The sequence below is a fragment of the Podarcis filfolensis genome (assembly GCF_964270895.1).
Source record: "Podarcis filfolensis genome assembly, chromosome: 8".
NCBI lineage: Eukaryota > Metazoa > Chordata > Lepidosauria > Squamata > Lacertidae > Podarcis > Podarcis filfolensis.
Genome location: NC_139611.1, coordinates 73,691,670 through 73,712,227, shown reverse-complemented (window position 1 = coordinate 73,712,227; position 20,558 = coordinate 73,691,670). Strand labels below are relative to the sequence as shown.

Genomic DNA, 20,558 nt, shown 5'->3' with positions numbered 1-20,558 from the left:
GGGGACGACAGAGGACGAGATGGTTGGACAGTGTTCTTGAAGCTACAGTTTGACCAAACTGCGGGAGGCAGTGGAAGACAGGAGTGTGTGGCATGCTCTGCTCCATGGGGTCACAAAGAGTCGGACATAACTAAACGACTAAACAAGTAAACAACAACAAAGTTAAGGCCTCATTCAGACCATGCATTTAAAGTGGCATGGTACCATTTTAAACAGTCATAGCTTCCACCAAAGAATTCTGAGAGCTGTAGTTTGCTTAAGGTGCTGAGAGTTGTCAGGAGATCCCTATTCCCCTCCCAGAGCTACCGTTCCCAGGGAACTAAAATCCCTCTTCCCAGGGAACTCCTTTCAATCCTTTCCCAATGCAAGAGCATAAAAAAACCCAAAAGAGCCCAGCTGGACCAGGCCAGTGGCCCATCTAGTCTAGCATCCTTTCTGACAGTGGCCCACCAGATACCTATGGGAAGTCCCCAAAGCAGCACTCTTCCCACTAGTGTTCCCAGTAACTTATATCTGGAAGAATACTGGCTCCACCAGTGGAGATACATCATAGTCATTGTGGGTAATAGCTGGAGACCCTTCCTGAACCTGTCTCACCCTATGTTAAAGCTACCCAGGTTGGTGGCCATCACAAGTTTTTGCAGGAGCAAGTTCCATATCTACACTGTGTGAAGAAGTCCTGGTCATGTTGTCCCCCTCCCCCCCCCCCGCCCTGAATTTTCTACATTTTGCCATGGTTAGAGATTAAGGAGGAGGCAAAGGCAAGGATGAGAGAATCTGTCGGTGTATTGTTTTTATTTTTCCAGCCTTACATTTAGTTCTCCACATTTCCACATCGGTTTGCGGTTTGGTTGGTGGCCAACACCCACCCCCTGCGAAACATCATTTGTTTGCAACCAGTGATTCCATGGCAGATGCCCAACCTGTAGACAAGGCAATGCAGAAAAAGCTCCCTGAAGACAAGGCAGCTCAGGTGCCCTATAGGGGGTGCTGTGAATCGATTGGGGATGAAAGCACTATTGGGACAGTTTGGAAGGGGATTTTACTGGCATGGGAAAGGTTGGGGACAGGCTTCCTTTGTGTGTTGTGTGTCGACTGCATCACAAGGTTGCCTTTGCTTCTTAGGAACCAGGTCCTCACACATTCTCATAGCCAGGCCTTGAAGGGCACAAGTGAGCAACAAGGCTGAAGACGCCTGCAATGAGAGAAGGAGAGAGCAAGAGAGGAAGAAATAAATTCAAAGTGGAACAGCCTCAGGAAGCCAGAGCCAGCCTCACATTACATTGACACCTTCTGTTTATCAACCTTCTGACTCTCACGGGAGGCTGGGTGCCTCTGACCATGTGCAGAGTTCATTTCTGTCCAAGGGAAAGCATTTGTTTTTAAAGAGACCTATAGACAAAGTGCTAATGAGCATGTGCAAAGCCTTCCTTTTGTGTGATGCGAATGTTTCCTTACTTATTCAGAGACTGCCTATAGGCTGTGGTTGTGCAATGCAGAACCCAGAACCTCAGGTAGCTTGCTGAAGGTCCATTGACAGTGCATGTCACACATGTGAGGTGCTGCTATAGAGCTACCTACTTTGCAGAGCTCTACGTGGCGGCAGAAAGGCATTGGAATGAACGTTCACACTGCCTACACAATGCTAGAGATGTAGGTGAGTCTGCCTATTTTGGTTGCTCATTTTCGCAATCTTAAATTCAGTTCTCTCCAGTTCTGAATCAGTTTGTGGGGTTGTTTTTTAAGCCGTCATGAAAATTCACTGGCATTTTAGTGCAAATTTCTCCTTAAAATATACATGCATGTATGCAGTTTTCACTCACGCACACATCGTTGCAAAGCAATTTCCTTTGACACAATGCATTCTTGCATGTTGTTTTCACTAATACAGTGGACGCTTGGGTTGCGAACGTGATCCATGCGGGAGGCACGTTCGCAACCTGCAGCGTTCGCAACCCGCGGCGCCGTGTCTGCACACGCACGGGTTGCAATTCAGCACTTCTGCGCATGCGCAAAGCACGATTTAACACTTCTGCGCATGTGCAAGTGCCTGCCAAAACCCAGAAGTAACCTGTTCCAGTACTTCCAGGTTCAGCGTGGTGCACAACCTGAAAATATGCAACCTGAAGTGTCTGTAACCCAAGGTATGACTGTATATGCATCTTTATGTACATTTCACCTTAGTACACATTTTTGTACGCATTACATTGCTGGAGAAATGCATTGCAAAATTCAGAAGAGTGCAAATGTGAAAGGCTGCTTCTCATAGCACAGAATCATAGCACTGTAGAGTTGGAAGGGACCCTGAGGATCATCTAGTCCAACCCCCTGCAATGCAGGAATATGCAGCTGGTCCATACAGGGATCGAACCTGCAACCTTGGCGTTATCAGCACCATGGTCTAACCAACTGAGCTATCCAGGCTCATCATGCTTCTGTTTCACCTTGCTTATTGTTTCAGAAAGCGGAAATGCGGTAGGTTTGCCTTTAAATGCAAACTAACTCCCTTCCCCACCCTCCCTACTCACCAGTCAGGAACAGCATGGGAAATGCTACCCAGGCAAGATAGAAGGACCATTCATAGGTGAGCTGGATTTGAGGGTCCCTGTTCTTCCCCCAGGATTCAGTGGTGAATACGACTACACCAACAAGAGTGAAGAGTGCTACAAAAGAGCAGAGGAGTTAGGGCAGCCAACATAGCACTGATTCACACAGGCAATCTCACCACTCAATTATCAAGGGCTGGCTGGTATGTACGTTGCAGATCTAACCCTACTGGCTGGTGCCCATTGATGCTGATAGGGCAGAAGGCAGGGAGACGAACAGTAGGTGGAGCTGCCAGAGGCAGTGACGGGAGAGAATCAACTAATTCTAGTTTTGTCCCCTTCCTCCTCCCTGATGAATTCTACAAAAGAAACACTGAGGCTATGGAGGAGGAAGCCAGCAGCCGGGGCCTCCCCATAGACTGGTCATAGGTCAGAAGGCAGGCAGGTGAGGGCTGCCTGGGGGCAGACAGGTTGGTGGGGCAGTGTGCCCCATTGGCTCTAATGGCGCAGCCTCTACTGGATCTAACACCACGGAGAGAATTTTTGTACCTCCTCAATCATAACACAATTTTTGGTGTCTCCATGTTCTTGTATCACCATCGTCATCTAAAAAGATCATGGCACTCAGTTCACACATCCAAGTGCAAACTGTAAGTTATTGCACTAAGGGTGCATGGGCCCTACTACATCTGATGGGTTTCCCCTTTGCTTTCATTACAGGCATAGAGATGGTTGGTTTAAATCAGGATTGCAATGTGAGGCTTATCTCATCCTTTCCCAACTATGAAGCTGATGCATAGGCTCTGTCTCAAAGGGTAGGGTTGCCATATTTAGAGAAGTAAAAATCCAGACACAAAAAGTTGTTGACCTTTTTAAGTGGAGATTTCAAAAATCTGGACATTTGGACGAATTCCCGAAGTTCCCCCTAGACCAGTGGTTCTCAACCTGTGGGTCCTCAGATGTTGTTGGACTACAACTCCCATCATCCCTGAGCTCTGGTCTTGCTAGCTAGCGGTGATGGGGGTTGTAGTTCAACAACATCTGGGAACCCACAGGTTGAGAAAGGCTGCCCTAGACACTAGGTACATCACTGGAATCCGGGAGGTATGGCAACCCTACCATAGGGGCGAAGGCAGAGGCAGATTTAGAGCAGCGCAACCGATTTTGCCACACTGGGTGCCTAGCTTAGGGGCCCCCATGGGGCGTTGCAAACTGTGATGTAGCAAACTGAGCAGAATGGAAGGTGAGAGGCAGGTGACAGGGTGCACTGAATTTTGGCCTTCCACAGGGAGCTGCTGAAATTTGAAAACCCAAAGTCTGCCCCTGCTGAGGGCCCTTGTTTTCCTTCCTGCTGGTGTGGAATCACCCTTAAAGGGCTTTGAAATGTTTTAAGCTTGGCCTTAGAGGATGAAAACATCCCACCCCTTTCTTTGCTCCAGCGGTCCTTTCCCCCTTACAAGATCCTCTTTCTCAATTCTAGAGCCATGCCTGATCTCTTCGCGGGATAATAATGTAAGAAAAGTCCCACAGCATCAGCTGAAAAGCCCATCTACTTCAGTGTCCATTTCTCCCAGGGGAAAACCAGGGGCTTATGGGAAGCCCAAAAGCAGGCCCAGAACACAGCCGCCGCCTCCTCACTTGCAATTCCCACCAACTGGTCTTGAGGGGCATACTGTCTCCAGTAGAGGAGGTAGACCATAGCCATTGTGGCTAGTGGAAGGTGACAGCATGTGGGGCATAGCCATGAGGCTATTTAGCACCTGCGACCGTGAGCAGGTTCTTCCTCATAATCCTTGGCACACCTACCACCTGTGAAGGCAACAATGGACGTGACAAAGACTCCGCCAAGGAAGCCACAGTCGCAAGGCATGAAGGAGGCGGTGAGAGAAATGACCGAGGCCAAAGCTGCCAGGGAGCCCAAGATCAGGAACGCACGTGTGGCAAGGATGTATTCTGTAAATCAAAGCATTGAGGGGAAAGAGTTAGTTGAGCAGGCCTTCATTCCTTGTACCCGGAACCTTCCAGAAGCCTAAAAAAAGAGAGAAGAGGTTAGTTATGCCCATTGAGTAGACTCATGGAAGGCAATAGGCATGTTACTTGCCACAATTGATCTTAATGGGCATAACCAAGGTTGGATATCACCCATGATGTTTGACCTTAGCTTGAAGGTTTAGTTATTAAAGTGTAATTTACCTGTTTAAACTGAAAAGGCTTCAATTTCAAAGTGAAAGAGGACCAAGTGTGAGAAAGAGGATATTTGCCTAAGGTTACAAAATTTAACCTTGGCTTGAAGTGAATATAGTTCCCCCATCTGTTGTTGTTGTTGTTGTTGTTGTTGTTGTTGTTATCATTATTATTATATCAAAAAGTACACACAGCTCCCGCTACCTAAACGTTCATTATACAAAAATTCACTTATCCAAACAGGAAGAGTTAGTACCCAGACCTCTCTATACAAACCACAGATTCAGATATCCAAACTGCCAGACCTGTATGCAGTACTGTAAACAAATAAACAGCCTTAAACAAACCTCATTTTTGTGTTTTTCTGGTCTGTCGTAGCCATTTGTCAGAAAGCATGGTAGGTGGGAGGGAGACTGGACAAATAAGAGAGCTCCCCCCCTTCCTTGTTTGCCTTTTGCAAGGTTTCAGAGGGTTTTCCTGGGTGTTTTCATCATTACAGGGTCAAAATTCTGTGGTCAGGAATGCATTAGAAAGTTTCCCATAGAAATCAATGGAAATTGTCAACTCATTGTGCAAACGCTAACCTAAGGAGTGATTTCCTGAGAATGCATTGTGTTCTGATAACTGGTCCTGCGTGTACCACATGCATGGTGGATTTTCTGAGGGGATTTTTTACCGAGACTTTTTGAGAGCGTCACAGCAGGTGCCACCAGGCACACTGGTGCCCCTGAGCACCTTGTTGATGACCCCCCCTCAACCCATAACCTTTGTGTATTGGGGGGGGGGTGTCCCTTGGCAGTTGCCACCATTCTCCTTACCATTAGCCTTGGTTGGGGTCCAGCAGTTCCCATCCATGCACTCCTGCCAGAGGCCACTGTGGGCGATGCCAGTCGGTCCGTAAGCCACCAGCCAGTAATCAGTGGTCAGGGCAATGAACAAAGCAATGATGCTTATGGAAGCCACCGGTATGCTTAAGATTCTGCAGAGCAGCATCTGTACGATTGTATGGAAGAGCCTTGGCAAAATTAACCCCCGTAGGCTGGTTTCTTGCCTGGAAGGACCCTGAGGGCACAGTCAAGAGAATAGGATTTAACGCGGAAGCAGAAAGCATGGAAACAACATTGGGTAACAAATTGCCAAAGACAAACAGCCTGCCACCAAACAAAGAAGCAACCATGGTGGTGTAATTTGGATCACAGGGTGGGGAGAGATCAGTTCACAGACATTTGTGCCACGGGTGGTGCAGTGAAGGGACCACTAACCAGGTGGAGTAAACTGTATTTTCCTAACATTTATTTTAGTATTTACTGCCTTGGATGAAAAAAAAAAGTGGGGTTGTAGCCAACTAAGTTTTCTTCAGTGTAGACCCATTGAAATTAATGGACCAAACTTTGGCACGTTCATTTATTTCAATGGGTCTACGCTGAGGATGATGCCATGTAGCTTGAAAGACTTATAATAGCATGAATTTCACACATCAAACATTAAACTACCCATGCATAATTATTAAAACTAAAAAATACCTAGTGCTTAATAGTTTTAGTAATCCCTTGTGGTAATTTGATTATTGGCAAAACATCTTTGAGTGTATGCAGTTACAATGATTTTAGCTCACATTTACTGTTGATTGCATTAATGTGATTTTGTGAAATCAGGTTTTTACTAGAGCCTCAGTTTAATTAGATTGAACTATGGATGAAATTCAAAGACTATTTAGTTAAATATGTTAAGATAACTTAATTGGAAAAATTTGCAAATATCAGATAGGCTTAGGATTTAAATATGTATTGTTAGAGAATAAGATGTTTAAAGTTAAAATGAAAAGAAAGAAAAATGTTAAGTGATTAAGTTAATTTTATGAGAAAATTGGTTTTGGAAAACTGTTGCAATGATATACACTGAAATTCATCCAGGGGGATTTGAGGAAGTCACTTAACAATGTTACTAAGATTGGATTAAGTACAATTAAGATATATGTATGTATGTATGTATGCATGTTTGTTTGTTTGTTTGTAAATTTTGGAAAACTAATAATTTTTTAAAAATAATAATAATAAATAATTAGATTCAACTAACTCGCCTTCATAAAGCCATAGTCGGGTATTTGTGACTTTTCTTATTGAATTCTAAATCCAAATCTGTGGTTGTGATTTAAATCAATAGCAATAGCAATAGATAGCAACATGATTCAGGGGAGGGGGAGTACAATAGATTTCCTGAGATCCAAGTCCTTAGGCCCTTGGAGCCAGTGTGGTGTAGTGGTTAAGAGCAGTAGTCTCATAATCTGGGGAACCGAGTTCGCGTCTCCACTCCTCCACATGCAGCTGCTGGGTGACCTTGGGCTAGCCACACTTCTCTGAAGTCTGTCAGCCCCACTCAACTCACAGAGTGTTTGTTGTGGGGGAGGAAGGGAAAGGAGATTGATAGCTGCTTTGAGAATCCTTCGGGTAGTGATAAAGCGGGATATCAAATCCAAACTCTTCTTCTCTTCTTCTTCTGTGAGTAGAGAGAGTAAAGAATGTCACACTGGAGGGTGACATTCCTACAGGTATGGTGTCAGTGTGTATCATTCTTGGGCAATATCCACAGTTTGCAGCTTGGGCCACCAATAAAATTTCCCAGGCTGCCTTGGAGAAACCTGCTGCTGTTACATGCGGCTGGCTGTGGGGCTCTCCAAATAGTGTTTTGCTGCAGGACCCCTCCACCTTGGAGATGGTCCTCCCCGGGGTCCCCCAGAACAAAGTTTGGAAGCCACTGGCTGGAGAGGCGAGATTGAAATGTGCTAAGTAAATAAAACTGTTTCTTTCTGGAGGGACATGATGAGGGGGGTTGAATTTAGTGGTTATGATGACAGCTCACAGAGTCAGATTCATATTTAACCTTAAGCCACTTCCTGGAGCCTTCACACTTTGAGTGTTGATGACATCAAAGGAACTTTGCTTCTGAGTCCTGGTCTCTGCATGCAGCAGGACGAGGTGGTAGAATAGACTGCACCGCTTCAGACCTCAGAAGTGTGTGAGTGTGTGTGTATGGGGGGGGGGCAGTTACATATCTAATATATCCATTGCAGTCAAAAGTCCCTGCAAACAGAAACCCAGCATGGCAGGCAAAGGGCTGACCTTGAACGTTTCCTCTTGAAGTGTTACCTCTTCAGTTTTCAAAGAAATAACTGTGTTCTAGCATTCAGAAGCTAGCATCCAGAAGTTATTTTTCAATGGGATGGTATACATATCAATCCAGTAGTTTTCCCCTTCTGAACTACATTTCCCACCAACCTTAACAAAAGAGTTCCCAGGATTCTTTGCAGGAAGTCATGTGCATTAACTGTGACTTTAAGTGTATGTTGTGCATACAGCCTCAGTCAAATTCAGGGCCAAGAACAGATAATCTCAGATGTTCTGCAACCTTTCAATGGACCACCAGTGGTCCATGGGTTACATCTGAAGACCTCTGGTCTACAGTGGCTCTCCAGAGTTCCAGTCTGTCTTTCCTAGGCCAACCCTGAGATGAATCTGGCTCAGTATTGTCTACAGTACACTGTTGGAAATGAGGTGTCCAGGGTTTTAGACAGGCCACGTTCCCACCCCTGTCTGGAGATGCTGGGGACCAAACCTGGGACTTGCTTCTCTTCCACTGAGCTCAGGGGTGCCAACTTGAATAAAATACTGTGGGGGCCCAGGTAAGCCCTGCCCTGCATAGTCAGTCCCATGATGCAGTGCACACACACCATTTGAATGGGAATGCCCATCAGCTTTGTGGGGACCTGGCCTCTTCAAATATTTTATTGTGGGGGGCCAAACCCCCCATGGCCCCTGAGAATTGGCTCCTATGACTGAGCTACAATTCTTCCCCTTTAATTCAGCCCATTTATATTTATTTATTAACTGTATACAGCCTGCCCTTTCTCTCTGAAGGGTTTCCTGGGCAGCAGCAGGCAATATAAAATCCAATGAAATCCAGTAACTGAAACAACAGCTCTACGTGCCTTAAATGTGCCTTGAATGTATGGTGTGAATGCAGCCTTATGCCAACTTTTACTCATGCCATGATCTACAGAAATAACCCATAGAAAAAGTTCAAATCAGCACACACACACCAGTGCAAAACACAGCAGTGGGCAATCCTATGGCATTTTTATCCACAGTGTAAGAACAATGAATTTTGCAAATGCCAAAATCTCACCACTGCAGGAGCAAAGGAAGCCATTTCTATCAGAATCTCTATCTCAGCACAACTGTTAGGGATGTCCTCTTCGCCTCTCCTGCAGCAATAGGGACTTTTGCACCCCAAGCAGGCTGAAGGAGGGATGGGGCTTTGTGAACTGGGCAGAAATATTTGTCAATAATCACGATGCAGAAAGCATATAAGGATGACACCCAAGAGGATCGCTTGTGCAGGTCAATTCTGTATCCAGGGCAGCTGTCTCCCAGCTTCATCTGGTACGCCAGCTGAGACCCCATCTACCCGTGGACTGTCTTGCCAGAGTAGTGCATGCTCTGGTTATCTGGTTATCTTGGACTACTGCTATGCGCTCTATGAGAGGCTCCCTTTGAAGGTGACTCGGAAACTACAACTAATACAGAATGTGGCATCTAGACTGGTGACTGGGAATGGCCACCAAGACCATTTAACAATGGTCCTGAAAGACCTACATTGGCTCCCAGTATATTTCCAAGCACAGTTCAAAGCGTTGGTGCTGATCTTTAAAGTCCTACATGGCCTCAGCCCAGTACAGCGGCACCTTGGGTTACAGATGCTTCAGGTTACAGACTCCGCTAACCCAGAAATAGTACCTTGGGTTAAGAACTTTGCTTCAGGATGAGAACAGAAATTGTGCTCCGGTGGCACGGCGGCAGCGGGAGGCCCCATTAGCTAAAGTAGTACCTCAGGTTAAGAACAGTTTCAGTTTAAGAACGGACCTCCAGAACAAATTAAGTTCTTAACCCGAGTTACCACTGTATACCTGAAGGAGCGTCTCCACCCCCATCATTCAGCCCAGACACTGAGGTCCAGCTCTGAGGGCCTTCTGGCGATTCCCTCACTGCAAAAATTGAAGTTACAGGGAACCAGGCAGAGGGCCTTCTTGGCAGTGGTGCCCTCCCTGTGAAACGCGCTCCCATCAGATATCAAAGAGATAAAGAACTACATAGCTTTTAGAAGATATCTAAAGGCAGCCCTGTATCGGGAAGTTTTAATGTTTGGCGTCTTTGTTTTTATATTTTGCTGGAAGTTGCCCTTGGAACTTCCCTAAACCTTACTCCAGACCATACTGACCGGGGGCACTGGTGGAAACTGTCTCTTCAAAGCATTTGAAGGGGCACCAGGTTGGGGAATAGCCTGCCTTATTTTTTTCTAAAAAGGGAGGGTTAGAGAGGAGCAGAACTGTTGCCAACCTTACCTGGCTCTCTTTGCGGAAAGAACAAGTGTTGGTCAGATAGCGATGCTGAGGACTCCAGAGCAGGAAAACGTGTGTCAGGAGCTGCTGGCTTGAGGTTTTGTAGGAGGAAAGGCTGGTCCTTGTCAGCGTGGGGTCAGGACAGAGCTGTGGTTGCAAGGGAAGGAGCCTTATTGGTCGTCTTCTACAGTTTGTCTCAGCTCTGCTTTCCCCGTTTCTCTCCTCCCTGTGTATTTGACCTCCTCCTCCTTTTGCCACGTCATCCCCAAATTCTACTGCAGCTCTTTCTTTCCTTTTAGCACCTATCGTCCTCTGTGCCCCCCATCCTGGGGAAGTGGTGCTTGTGGGGGGAGACTAAAGTGTCTGTGGTTTATGTGGGGAGATGCTGCAATGTTCTCAGGGTGGGCCTAAGATTGATCTCTTCCTGAGGCCCCGGGCAGCACAGCGCACCCCACCTCTCCCCTGATTCCACAAAGAGGAGCTGACCAGGCTGACAATTTTTTTCTTCTTTTAATTCAACATAACAGTCAGATAAACAATCAGCCATAAAGAAGGCTGATCGCCGAAGAATTGATGCTTTTGAATTATGGTGCTGGAGGAGACTCTTGAGAGTCCCATGGACTGCAAGAAGATCAAACCTACCCATTCTGAAGGAAATCAGCCCTGAGTGCTCACTGGAAGGACAGATCGCAAAGCTGAGGCTCCAGTACTTTGGCCACCTCATGAGAAGAAAAGACTCCCTGGAAAAGACCCTGATGCTGGGAAAGATGGAGGGCACAAGGAGAAGGGGATGACAGAGGACGAGATGATTGGACAGTGTTCTCGAAGCTACCAGCATGAGTTTGACCAAACTGCAGGAGGCAGTGGAAGACAGGAGTACCTGGCGTGCTCTGGTCCATGGGGTCACGAAGAGTCGAGCACGACTAAATGACGGAACAACAAACAGTCAGATGTAAACATAGTGGAAACTGTCACAGCTCTCACATCCCTCCCCCAACAGCATCCCCAACCAACATCCCAAATCCAAAGGGGATTGTTCAGTGAACACAAGGCCGTGCTTGCATGCTAGTGTCTGGGATCTCTCCCACGGGATCTCTGGGAGTCGGGGGTCAGAGTTCACCTGGTTTAGAGGCAAATATATGAAATGAAAGGCAATATGGAGTAAGCATATCGGTATGTAATGAATGCTGCTTTGCAGGGTTAAAGAAAGAGGAAAATGGTGTAAAAAGTAGAAAGATAGAGGTAATCTACATTAGACACAGCAACTTAGAAAGAGTAAAAATTTCAAGGTCTTAGAACGAAGGAAGTCAATATGTGTATATGTATGTAACGACTAGATTAGAATGATGATATGGTTTTATTTGTAGATGTGTGTTTTTTGGGGGGGAGGTTTGTGCTTTTATCTCTTGCGTTTTTTTCTTGTTTGTACTGTTTTATTTTGGATTCAATGTTTGTAATTTTTGTTGTAATATTGCATTGAAAATAAAAAAATTGAAAAAAAGAAAAAAAGAAAAGAAAGGCAATTAGTCTCCACACAGCTTAAAGATAAAGGGACCCCTGACCATTAGGTCCAGTCGACGACTCTGGGGTTGCAGTGCTCATCTCGCTTTATTGGCCGAGGGAGCCGGTGTACAGCTTTCGCGTCATGTGGCCAGCATGACTAAGCCGCTTCTGGTGAACCAGAGCAGCGCACGGAAATGCCATTTACCTTCCCACCGGAGCGGTACCTATTTATCTACTTGCACTTTGACATGCTTTTGAACTGCTAGGTTGGCAGGAGAAGAAGAAGAAGAAGAAGAAGAAGAAGAAGAGGAGGAGGAGGAGTTTGGATTTGATATCCCGCCCTTCACTCCCTTTAAGGAGTCTCAAAGCGGCTAACATTCTCCTTTCCCTTCCTCCCCCACAACAAACACTCTGTGAGGTGAGCGGGGCTGAGAGACTTCAAAGAAGTGTGACTGGCCCAAGGTCACCCAGCAGCTGCATGTGGAGGAGCGGAGACACGAACCCGGTTTCCCAGATTATGAGACTACCGCTCTTAACCACTACACCAAGCTGGCTCCCTGGAGCAGGGACCGAGCAACGGGAGCTCACCCCATTGCGGGGATTCAAACTACTGAGCTTCTGATCGGCAAGCCCTAGGCTCTGTGGTTTAACCCACAGCGCCACCCGTGTCCCTCCACACAGCTTAGGTCCAGGCTATCTCCCTATGTGAGCTTGCCTGGGCTTTGCGATCTTCTGGGGGAGGCCTGTATCTCAGCCCCACCCCCTTCACAGGCCTGCTCAGTGAGGACAAAAGAGAGGGCCTGTGGAACTCCCTTCCACAGGAGGCTAGGCTGTCTGCTGCTCTGCTTTCCTTTCACCAGCAGGCAAATCCTTTTTTGTTTTGTTCCCACAGGTTTTAGGCCACTAACTGGCCGTTGTGGCGAGGTCTTTTGAGGATGGGTGTTCTATTTCATTTTTGTGTGCTTTTAAATGGTTTGAAGTATTTTAATAGGGTTATTTATTTAATTGTCACACACACACACACACACTTCTATGCATGGCACACCCAGTTACAAGTTTTGTCACTTTCCTCCTCCCTCCCAAAAGGCCTCCTCTGCCTCTTAGAAAGTTAGCAGCGGACAGTTTCACTATTATTACACATCCACCATTCTGGAAAATATTTAATCTATCACGATTTTCCATATGCTGTGCTGATGCCATCCCTTTTTTCAGAACATAAGAGAAACACCACATCGTACTCGGGAGCACAGTCAGGGGAAAACCCGTTTAGAGAGATGAATTATAATTTTTAAAGCGCTCCAAGGCTCCATCTGCACTACACATTTGAAGCAGCCTCATGTCACTTTTAACCAGCCATGGCATTCCCCCAAAGAATCCTGGGAACTATAATTTGTTAAGGGTGCAGAGAGTTGTTAGGAGACCCTAAAAGTTCCTAGTGAAATGGACAGCTCTCTTTGGCTTTACTTACCTAAAAGGAGGTGGGAGGTGGGGGAGAGAGAAGGAACTGTTACAGACCAGGCATTGAAAACGCGAAATAACTTTATTACAAGATTTAGGTGTTGTTATTTTTTTAAAAATCAGACATTGGAATATAAAAAAAAAAAATACAAGAGAAGCAGTAGGATGGATAATTTTTTTTAATAGACAATGCGGATTCAAAATAAAATAAAATAAAAAATAGCATGGGAGGGAAATGAGAAACTATCAGGTTGAAGAGTTTAGATTATGGTGGAATTAAGACAGAGGGATGGGCTTGGGAGGGGGCTTGTTGCAGGTGGAGCAGCCAGTCCCTGACCTTGGAGAACTGACAGCCCCATAGCTGTGTGGTCCCCAGCCGCAGGTTGCTGCATCCTCCCTTCCAAGAGGATTGTGTTGAAATGTTCGCTGCCAGATTGTATGGTCAGCAAATGTGTCATCAAGCTAAAGAAACCTGTGGGGAGAAAAGAAGGACCATATTCCTTTTCTATTTTTTTAAGTTGAACTGAATTGATTGGTTGCAGTTTTGTCCCACCCTTCCTCCTAGGAGCTCAGGGTAACAGGCACTTCCCAATTACTCATCCAATTCCTCGCTGTGAATAACAGTAATAATGCAAGACTCACTGAAAGCATTTTGGTCCCCAGGTTTGGAAATCGGAAACACACAGAGAGTTGTTAAATTATGGGGATCAAGGAAGCTCTCCTGCGTAAGCCAAACTGGAAAGAACATGAGCTCTGCAAAATGGCCCGTGTGGCTCCTGTTCATTTCAACAGGGCAGGGGTCACCAATGCGGTGCCCATGGGCACAGCAATGCCCCTGTGATCTTCCCCAGCTGCCCACGAAGCCTCCTTGGTTATGAGATGGTGAGGATGGTTAGCTTTTTCTTTCTCAAAAAGTGCAGAGATTAGAAGGAAGGAGTTGGTAGAGTGACGCCCTTCCCAACTTCCTCTTTCAGCTCTATGTCCTGTTCAAGACAAGGCTCTGATTAATTCCACTGGATCTGACTTTGACCCACGTACCCTGGGAAACCTAAACTTTAACTCTCTTTTAGTCCCCCAGAAGGGTGGCTGACCTGTAGGAGAAGGGAGAGAATTGATCAGAGGGGGTAGTGCCTTGGCACTCACTCAAAACTCCCAAGGAGGTCACAGGCCTAAGAGACTGACCATGCCTGCCATAGGGCTTACATGAGAGGATGTCCTGCTGGACTGTGCCCTATGGCTCCGATCCACCTTCCACTTTGCTGTCCTAATAAGTGATGGCTTAATATAACATCCTGGCCTGTTAGCGTTACTTGAACCACGGTTTCCCAGTAGGGATGCCCCAAGAAACTGTGGCTTAACAAAGCTCACCATTCATGACATAGAGGGTGAACACCAGCCAGGCGAGGCAGAAACTCCATGTGAAGTGAAGGTGGCCGACAGAACTCAAATCTTTCTGGGTCATGTCGACTGTGTATGAGGCCATTGTGACAAAGCCGAAGATGCCTAACAAGGAGTAAAAGTGAGTTAGAGATGCCACCTGAGTAGGGATGGGGGATCCATTTGATCCAGGTTTTTTCATGAACCTGTTGAATGGAGGCTTTAAGCATGCAAAATAAGCCTTGTGAATGCACAGGAATGTAGGAAGCTGTCATATACTGAGCCAAACCATTGGACAATCTGGTTTAGTACCGTCTACACCAGGGGTCAGCAAACTTTTTCAGCAGGGGGCCTGTCCACTGTCCCTCAGACCTTGTGGGGGGCCGGAATATACAGTCATACCTCATGTTGCGTCCGCTTCAGGTTGCGTTTTTTTGGGTTGCGGACTGTCGAAACTCGGAAGTACCAGAACAGGTTACTTCCAGGTTTTGGCATGTGCAGAAGCACTAAATTGCACTTTGCGCATGTGCAGAAGTGCTGTAGCGCAACCCGCGCGTGTGCAGATGAGCAGACGTGGGTTGCGAATGCTGTGGGTTGCGAATGTGCATCCCACATGGATCACTTTCGCAACCCGAGCATCCACTGTATTTTGAAGGGGGGGGGAATGCACGAATTCCTATGCCCCACAAATAGCCAAGAGATGCATTTTAAATAAAAGGACACATTCTACTCATGTAAAAACATGCTGATTCCCATACTGTCCGTCGGCTGGATTTAGAAGGCGATTGGGCCAGATCTGGCCCCCGGGCCTTAGTTTGCCTACCAATGGTCTCTACACTGACTGGCAGAGGCTCTCTCGGATTCCCTCCCAGCCCTCCCTAGAGATTGAACCAGGGACCTCCTGCATGCAAAACAAATTCCTCTACCATGAAGCCACAGGCAACACAAGCTTAGTATTGTCTCCACTGATTGGCAGCTGCCCTGTAAGGTTCCAGACAGAGGATTTCCCCAGCCAGCCAGCAGATGCTGGGGATTGAATGCTGGTGGAGAATTTGATGGCCAGGCTGCTCAATGGGGTGAGCATATTACACCAAATCTGGGCCCAATTCAAAGTGCTGGTTTTGACCTATGAAGACTTAAACCTGAGACCTTTTGCATGTGAGCATTTGTTGTGCCACTGAGCCCTTCCTGAAACTAGGGGGAGATCTCTTTCTCACCTGTGGTGAAGCTTGCTGCTGAGGACACCAGCATGTTGGAAGGTCCCCCACAACGCCTCAGGCATTGGCAGGAGATGAGGAGGGAGATGGCTGCCACGAAGCCAGTGACCGTAGCGAGTGCCAGGAGGATTCTCGAAACTCTCATGAGACCTGCCAGGGAGAAAAAGATTAATATGGATTGTTCATGCTTTGTGTCCTGTCTGAAACCCTGGAAAATGCCTGCATACAGGTGGCTTAAGTCTCTTGTTACAGATAGGTAGCCGTGTTGGTCTGCCATAGTCAAAACAAAAAAATTTTTTTTCCTTCCAGTAGCACCTTAAAGACCAACTAAGTTAGTTCTTGGTATGAGCTTTCGTGTGCATGCACACTTCTTCAGATACCTAAAGACCAACTAAGTTAGTTCTTGGTATGAGCTTTCGTGTGCATGCACACTTCTTCAGATACCACTTCAGATACCAGGTATCTGAAGAAGTGTGCATGCACGCGAAAGCTCATACCAAGAACTAACTTAGTTGGTCTTTAAGGTGCTACTGGAAGGAATTTTTTTTTGTTGTTTTAAGTCTCTTGGTTTCATAAAGGGTAAAAAAGGTAAAGGACCCCTGGATGGTTATTTTTTTAATAAAAAAAATTTGATTTTCCAAAAATAACAAAGGGGGACACAGGAAAAAAAATCATAACCAAATTAAACCATTTTTTTGGGTCAACTTCCCTCTACTCCCCCTCTTGGTTCCATTATAATATACTGGTTCATGCACGTCCATAAAACCTTATACAGTGGTACCTTGGGTTAAGAACTTAATTTGTTCCAGAGGTCTGTTCTTAACCTGAAACTGTTCTTAACCTGAGGTACCACTTTAGCTAACAGGGCCTCCTGCTGCCGCTGCACCACCTCCGCACAATTTCTGTTCTCATCCTGAAGCAAAGTTCTTAACCCGAGGTACTATTTCTGGGTTAGCGGAGTCTGTAACCTGAAGCGTCTGTAACCTGAAGTGTCTGTAACCCAAGGTACTAATGTATACTTAACAGTATACTTAATTTTAAAACCTCCTTCATCTTATTACAAGTGAGTTTTAAAAGTTATACTTCTTAAGGAAAATTCTGGGTTGAGACAGCCCAACTCGTTGGGATACCAGTCCCGCGTGGGTCCATGTGGTCAGTAAAAGAAGGAAATTCCAGCCAAGCAATTTGGAGCAAAACAGCAGTAAGTAGACTTAGATCCTTTATTGTTGCACAACAGGTTCAACAGCAGTGAGTGAACCCAGAGCATGGAGCGACATTGACTTTTAAAACTTCCCACCACAGCCCAGAATACAGTTCACACAGCATCATTGATATATCATCTTTACATCACTGACATGTCACCAAAGGGGAGGGGAAGACAAGGGTTACACCAGTTCAATCTTGGCAAACATGTCCAGACAAGTTACAGGTAGGTAGCCGTGTTGGTCTGCCATAGTCGAAACAAAATTTAAAAAAATCCTTCCGGTAGCACCTTAGAGACCAGCTAAGTTTGTTATTGGTAGGAGCTTTCGTGTGCATGCACACTTCTTCAGATACACTGAAAGAGAAGTCACCAGACCCTTATATATAGTGAGAGGGTGGGAAGGGGTATTACTCAGAAGGGTGGTGGAAACGGGTGATTGGCTGATAGGTGTGGTAAACCTGTTGATGACTGTTAACGACTGCAATTGGTCTTACAGGAAAAAGCAAGGGGTGAGATGGCTAAAAATAGCTTTATCATATATAATGAGATAAGAATCCAATGTCTCTATTCAGACCAGGTCTCTCCATGGTTTTAAGTTTGGTAATAAGTTGCAATTCAGCAACTTCTCTTTCCAGTCTATTTCTGAAATTCTTTTGTAATAAGACAGCTATTTTGAGATCTTTGTATAGAATGTTTATTACTGGGGCATGGAACATAGGAAGCAAGAAGGACCATTGGTTTGTCTAAATTAGTTTTGTCAACACTGACCAGCATCAGCACTCTGTCCTCCATCTAGAGAAGCTAGAATAGGGTTTCCCAAACTTGGGTCTCCAGCTGCTTTGGGACTACAACTCCCATCATCCCTAGTTAGCAGGGATGATGGGAATTGTAGTCCAAAAGCAGCTGGAGATCCAAGTTTGGGAAATCCTTAACTAGAGGCATGATCAGAGTTCAGGGACACAGTCCCACTAGGCAAAACAAAACAAAAACACTTTGGGCACATTGCATGGAGATCGTTGCCAGGCCTGGACAGAGAGAATTGGGGTTCTCCCTTCCTGATCTACATACATAATTCCAATATCCATTAATCCCTAAACAGAAGATTCATTCTTAAAGATGTGGAACAGTTCAAATCCTTACTGAATCTCTTCCTGGGTGGTGCAGTCGCTATTTCTCACCCTAATTCACTTCGCCCATTTTCACTGTGAGGATGAAAATGGGCGAGGGAGGAGAAAATTGCACATGCTGCCCCAGGCTAATTGGAAGAAAAGGGCACGCTTGAGGTGGGTGGGTGGGGAGGATTAGGGGGGGGGGAAATCAAGCAAATAGATGCATCATCAGTTGTGAATATCCCTACTTGCTTTAAATAACAATGCACCTGACCTCTGTTCCAGAGGGTAGGAGTGTTTCTTTCTTAAAGCTGCCTCTTGACAGCTCAACAGCTCAGCTCTCAGGAGGCAGCAAATGGGATGTGGTTTCCCCTTCTAAACATCACTCTTGACAGCTCTAGTTCTCAGGAGGCACTGACGGTTGTAGACACTAGTACAAATCATCATTATCAGTAACTTTCCGACAGCTTGTAACAACAGTGCCATAGCATCTGCACCAGCTGTCTCTCCCCAGGCCAGCTTCAAAGTTTGGGAGCTAGAGTGAAAAGCCCTAAATAATTTCGGACCAAGATACCTTAAGAGGGTCTTGCTCCCTATAGGCTGGAATGTTCAGGGGCTGAACTTTTGGAGGTGCCTTATCATGCCCCTGGGCATAGCTGTCAACTTTTCCCTTTTCTTGCGAGGAATCCTACTCGGAATAAGGGAATTTCCCTTAAAAAAAGTAAAATGTTGACAGCTATGCCCCGAGACCAAATCTCTCTATACTGTCTGGATTTTTAAAAATTCAATCACCTGACATTTGTTAACAATAATCAGCAAATCTCTGCTCCATATCAAATTGCTTCAGATCATGATATGGAGATGATAGATAAGTAGATAGATATATAGATATGGCTGAATATATATATATCTATAGCAATAGTTATGAGTTTGGAGGGACAGTGTTAGGTTGTTTGCAGACACCCCTCCTAATCCCTGGATCAAATACGTGTTAAAAGCTGATCAAGCCTTCTAATTCTTGGGACAGTCACGTTAGCATCCTGTTAAGGCAATCGCTTGGGTGATGGGCCATTAAGGGGAACAAAGGAAGCAGCTCTGTGGGAGATGGCAATTGGGTGGAGCTCTACCCTCACTCAGCTCTGAGTAGTTAAGAGGATAAAGCCAGGGCTGTGAACAGGAAGTAGAGTGATGTGAGCTAGAAGCAAAACAGAGAGCAAACGATGTTTGTTTTCTGTTTGAATCCAAGGCTGTAGCTATGGAGGAAGCAAGCTCTCTTGGGTTGTTAATTCCGTGAACTGTAGGCTCAGGTTGCATATATGTGTAAACAAACCATAAATCATAAAGATACCACAGTCTCTGCTGTCCTTCATTCCAAAGGAAACACAAACCCTGGGCCCTAGAATCTCGCACTGCTTGGAGATTGGGGTTGCATGCAGCAATAAAAAGGACCCCTGGCCATTAGGTCCAGTGGTGGATGACTCTGGGGTTGCGGCGCTCATCTCACTTTATTGGCCGAGGGAGCCGGCGTACAGCTTCCAGGTCATGTGGCCTGCATGACTAAGCCACTTCTGGCGAACCAGAGCAGCACACGGAAACGCCGTTTACCTTCCCGCCGGAGTGGTACCTATTTATCTACTTGCACTTTGACATGCTTTTGAACTGCTAGGTTGGCAGGAGCAGGGACTGAGCAACGGGAGCTCACCCCGTCTCAGGGATTTGAAGCAAATTGTTTATCTCCTCGGGAAATAAATGAAATAAACATTTCAAAACACCTAGCTTCACTTGGGCTTACACATCAGTACATGTTGGCATAGGATCTTGCTGGAGATCCAAAAACTGACTTAAACATCTCCTGAAGGGCAGATCCCCCAGGACTGGAGCCATGTAGCCATGGGGCAAGAGGAGACGGTTGCTTGTGTTTGGGGCGGAGTGCCAGGAGGTGTAGGACTGAGATGACCGGGCACCAGTGCACCTCCTTACCACTGCTCCTGCTCAGTTGAGTGCAGGCCACGTTGTTGCAGAGTTTGTTGGCCATGGGGTTAGGAGGCCCGTTCGTGTCTGGGACAATGATTTCCATCCAGGAGGGGCTAAGCAGGGAGATGGAGAGGAGGAGGAAACTGATGCAAGTAGAGGCGGCTGTGGTGGCTCGATAGGGCAAGCTCACACGGAGCCACTGGCAGGCATTGGCTAGGGGCATCTTCGCTAGGGGGAAGAAGCAGCCACCGAGGACCACTGAGAACTTGTGGAGACACAGTGGTTCCTAGAGTCTCTGTGCAACAGTTAAGACTCCTGCAGATACTTCTAGGCTGGTCTCAACTGCCGTGGAATCTTGACTTCCTTTACTTCTTTAGGTTGAGGGGGTAGGAAGCGGCCTGGCGCAGGGTTGATTTATTTACTGTGGTGGTGATTTGTTTAAACTGTTTTTGATCTTGAATTTTAAATCTCTATTAACCTGCCCTGGCCCCTATCAGTGAAGGGCAGGTCTTAAATGTAATGCTGGCGTTATTGGTGATGATTTATGGTGGCAATGATAATGATAATTAGCATATTTTTTGCTCTATAAGA

The 20,558-nt window shown here is 46.1% G+C and overlaps 3 protein-coding genes across 3 annotated transcripts in view; 1 reads left to right on the top strand and 2 right to left on the bottom strand.

Moving 5' to 3' along the window:
• The window catches only part of LOC310769055 (uncharacterized protein), a 272,930-nt gene that overhangs the window by 203,731 nt on the left and 48,641 nt on the right, over nt 1–20,558 (top strand). The gene's annotated exons all lie outside the window — the stretch shown is intronic.
• Nucleotides 773–10,373, bottom strand: LOC310769075 (protein NKG7-like). The gene is made up of 5 exons (XM_083628161.1): nt 10,129–10,373; nt 5,549–5,792; nt 4,353–4,499; nt 2,529–2,663; nt 773–1,195 (listed from the first exon to the last, which is right to left on the bottom strand). Exons 2-5 carry the CDS (start codon nt 5,721–5,723, stop codon nt 1,137–1,139), a joined length of 516 nt encoding a protein of 171 aa, XP_083484287.1. The 5' UTR covers nt 5,724–5,792; nt 10,129–10,373; the 3' UTR covers nt 773–1,136.
• Nucleotides 13,248–20,312, bottom strand: LOC310768987 (uncharacterized protein). The gene is made up of 4 exons (XM_083627993.1): nt 19,974–20,312; nt 15,681–15,830; nt 14,455–14,589; nt 13,248–13,558 (listed from the first exon to the last, which is right to left on the bottom strand). Exons 1-4 carry the CDS (start codon nt 20,188–20,190, stop codon nt 13,347–13,349), a joined length of 714 nt encoding a protein of 237 aa, XP_083484119.1. The 5' UTR covers nt 20,191–20,312; the 3' UTR covers nt 13,248–13,346.

Excerpts from the sequence above, each read along its gene's own strand:
- LOC310769075 (XM_083628161.1), bottom strand. The coding sequence starts at position 5,723 with ATGCTGCTCTGCAGAATCTTAAGCATACCGGTGGCTTCCATAAGCATC. Across the intron at positions 2,664-4,352 it reads CATTGTTGCCTTCACAGGTG|CACTCTTCACTCTTGTTGGT; the intron begins GTAGGTGTGCCA and ends GCTCTTTTGTAG. Across the intron at positions 1,196-2,528 it reads TCCCATGCTGTTCCTGACTG|GCGTCTTCAGCCTTGTTGCT; the intron begins GTGAGTAGGGAG and ends CTCTCATTGCAG.
- LOC310768987 (XM_083627993.1), bottom strand. The coding sequence starts at position 20,190 with ATGCCCCTAGCCAATGCCTGCCAGTGGCTCCGTGTGAGCTTGCCCTAT. Across the intron at positions 14,590-15,680 it reads AGCAGCAAGCTTCACCACAG|GCATCTTCGGCTTTGTCACA; the intron begins GTGAGAAAGAGA and ends ACTCCTTGTTAG. Across the intron at positions 13,559-14,454 it reads CACCCTCTATGTCATGAATG|GTTTCTTTAGCTTGATGACA; the intron begins GTGAGCTTTGTT and ends TTCTCCCCACAG.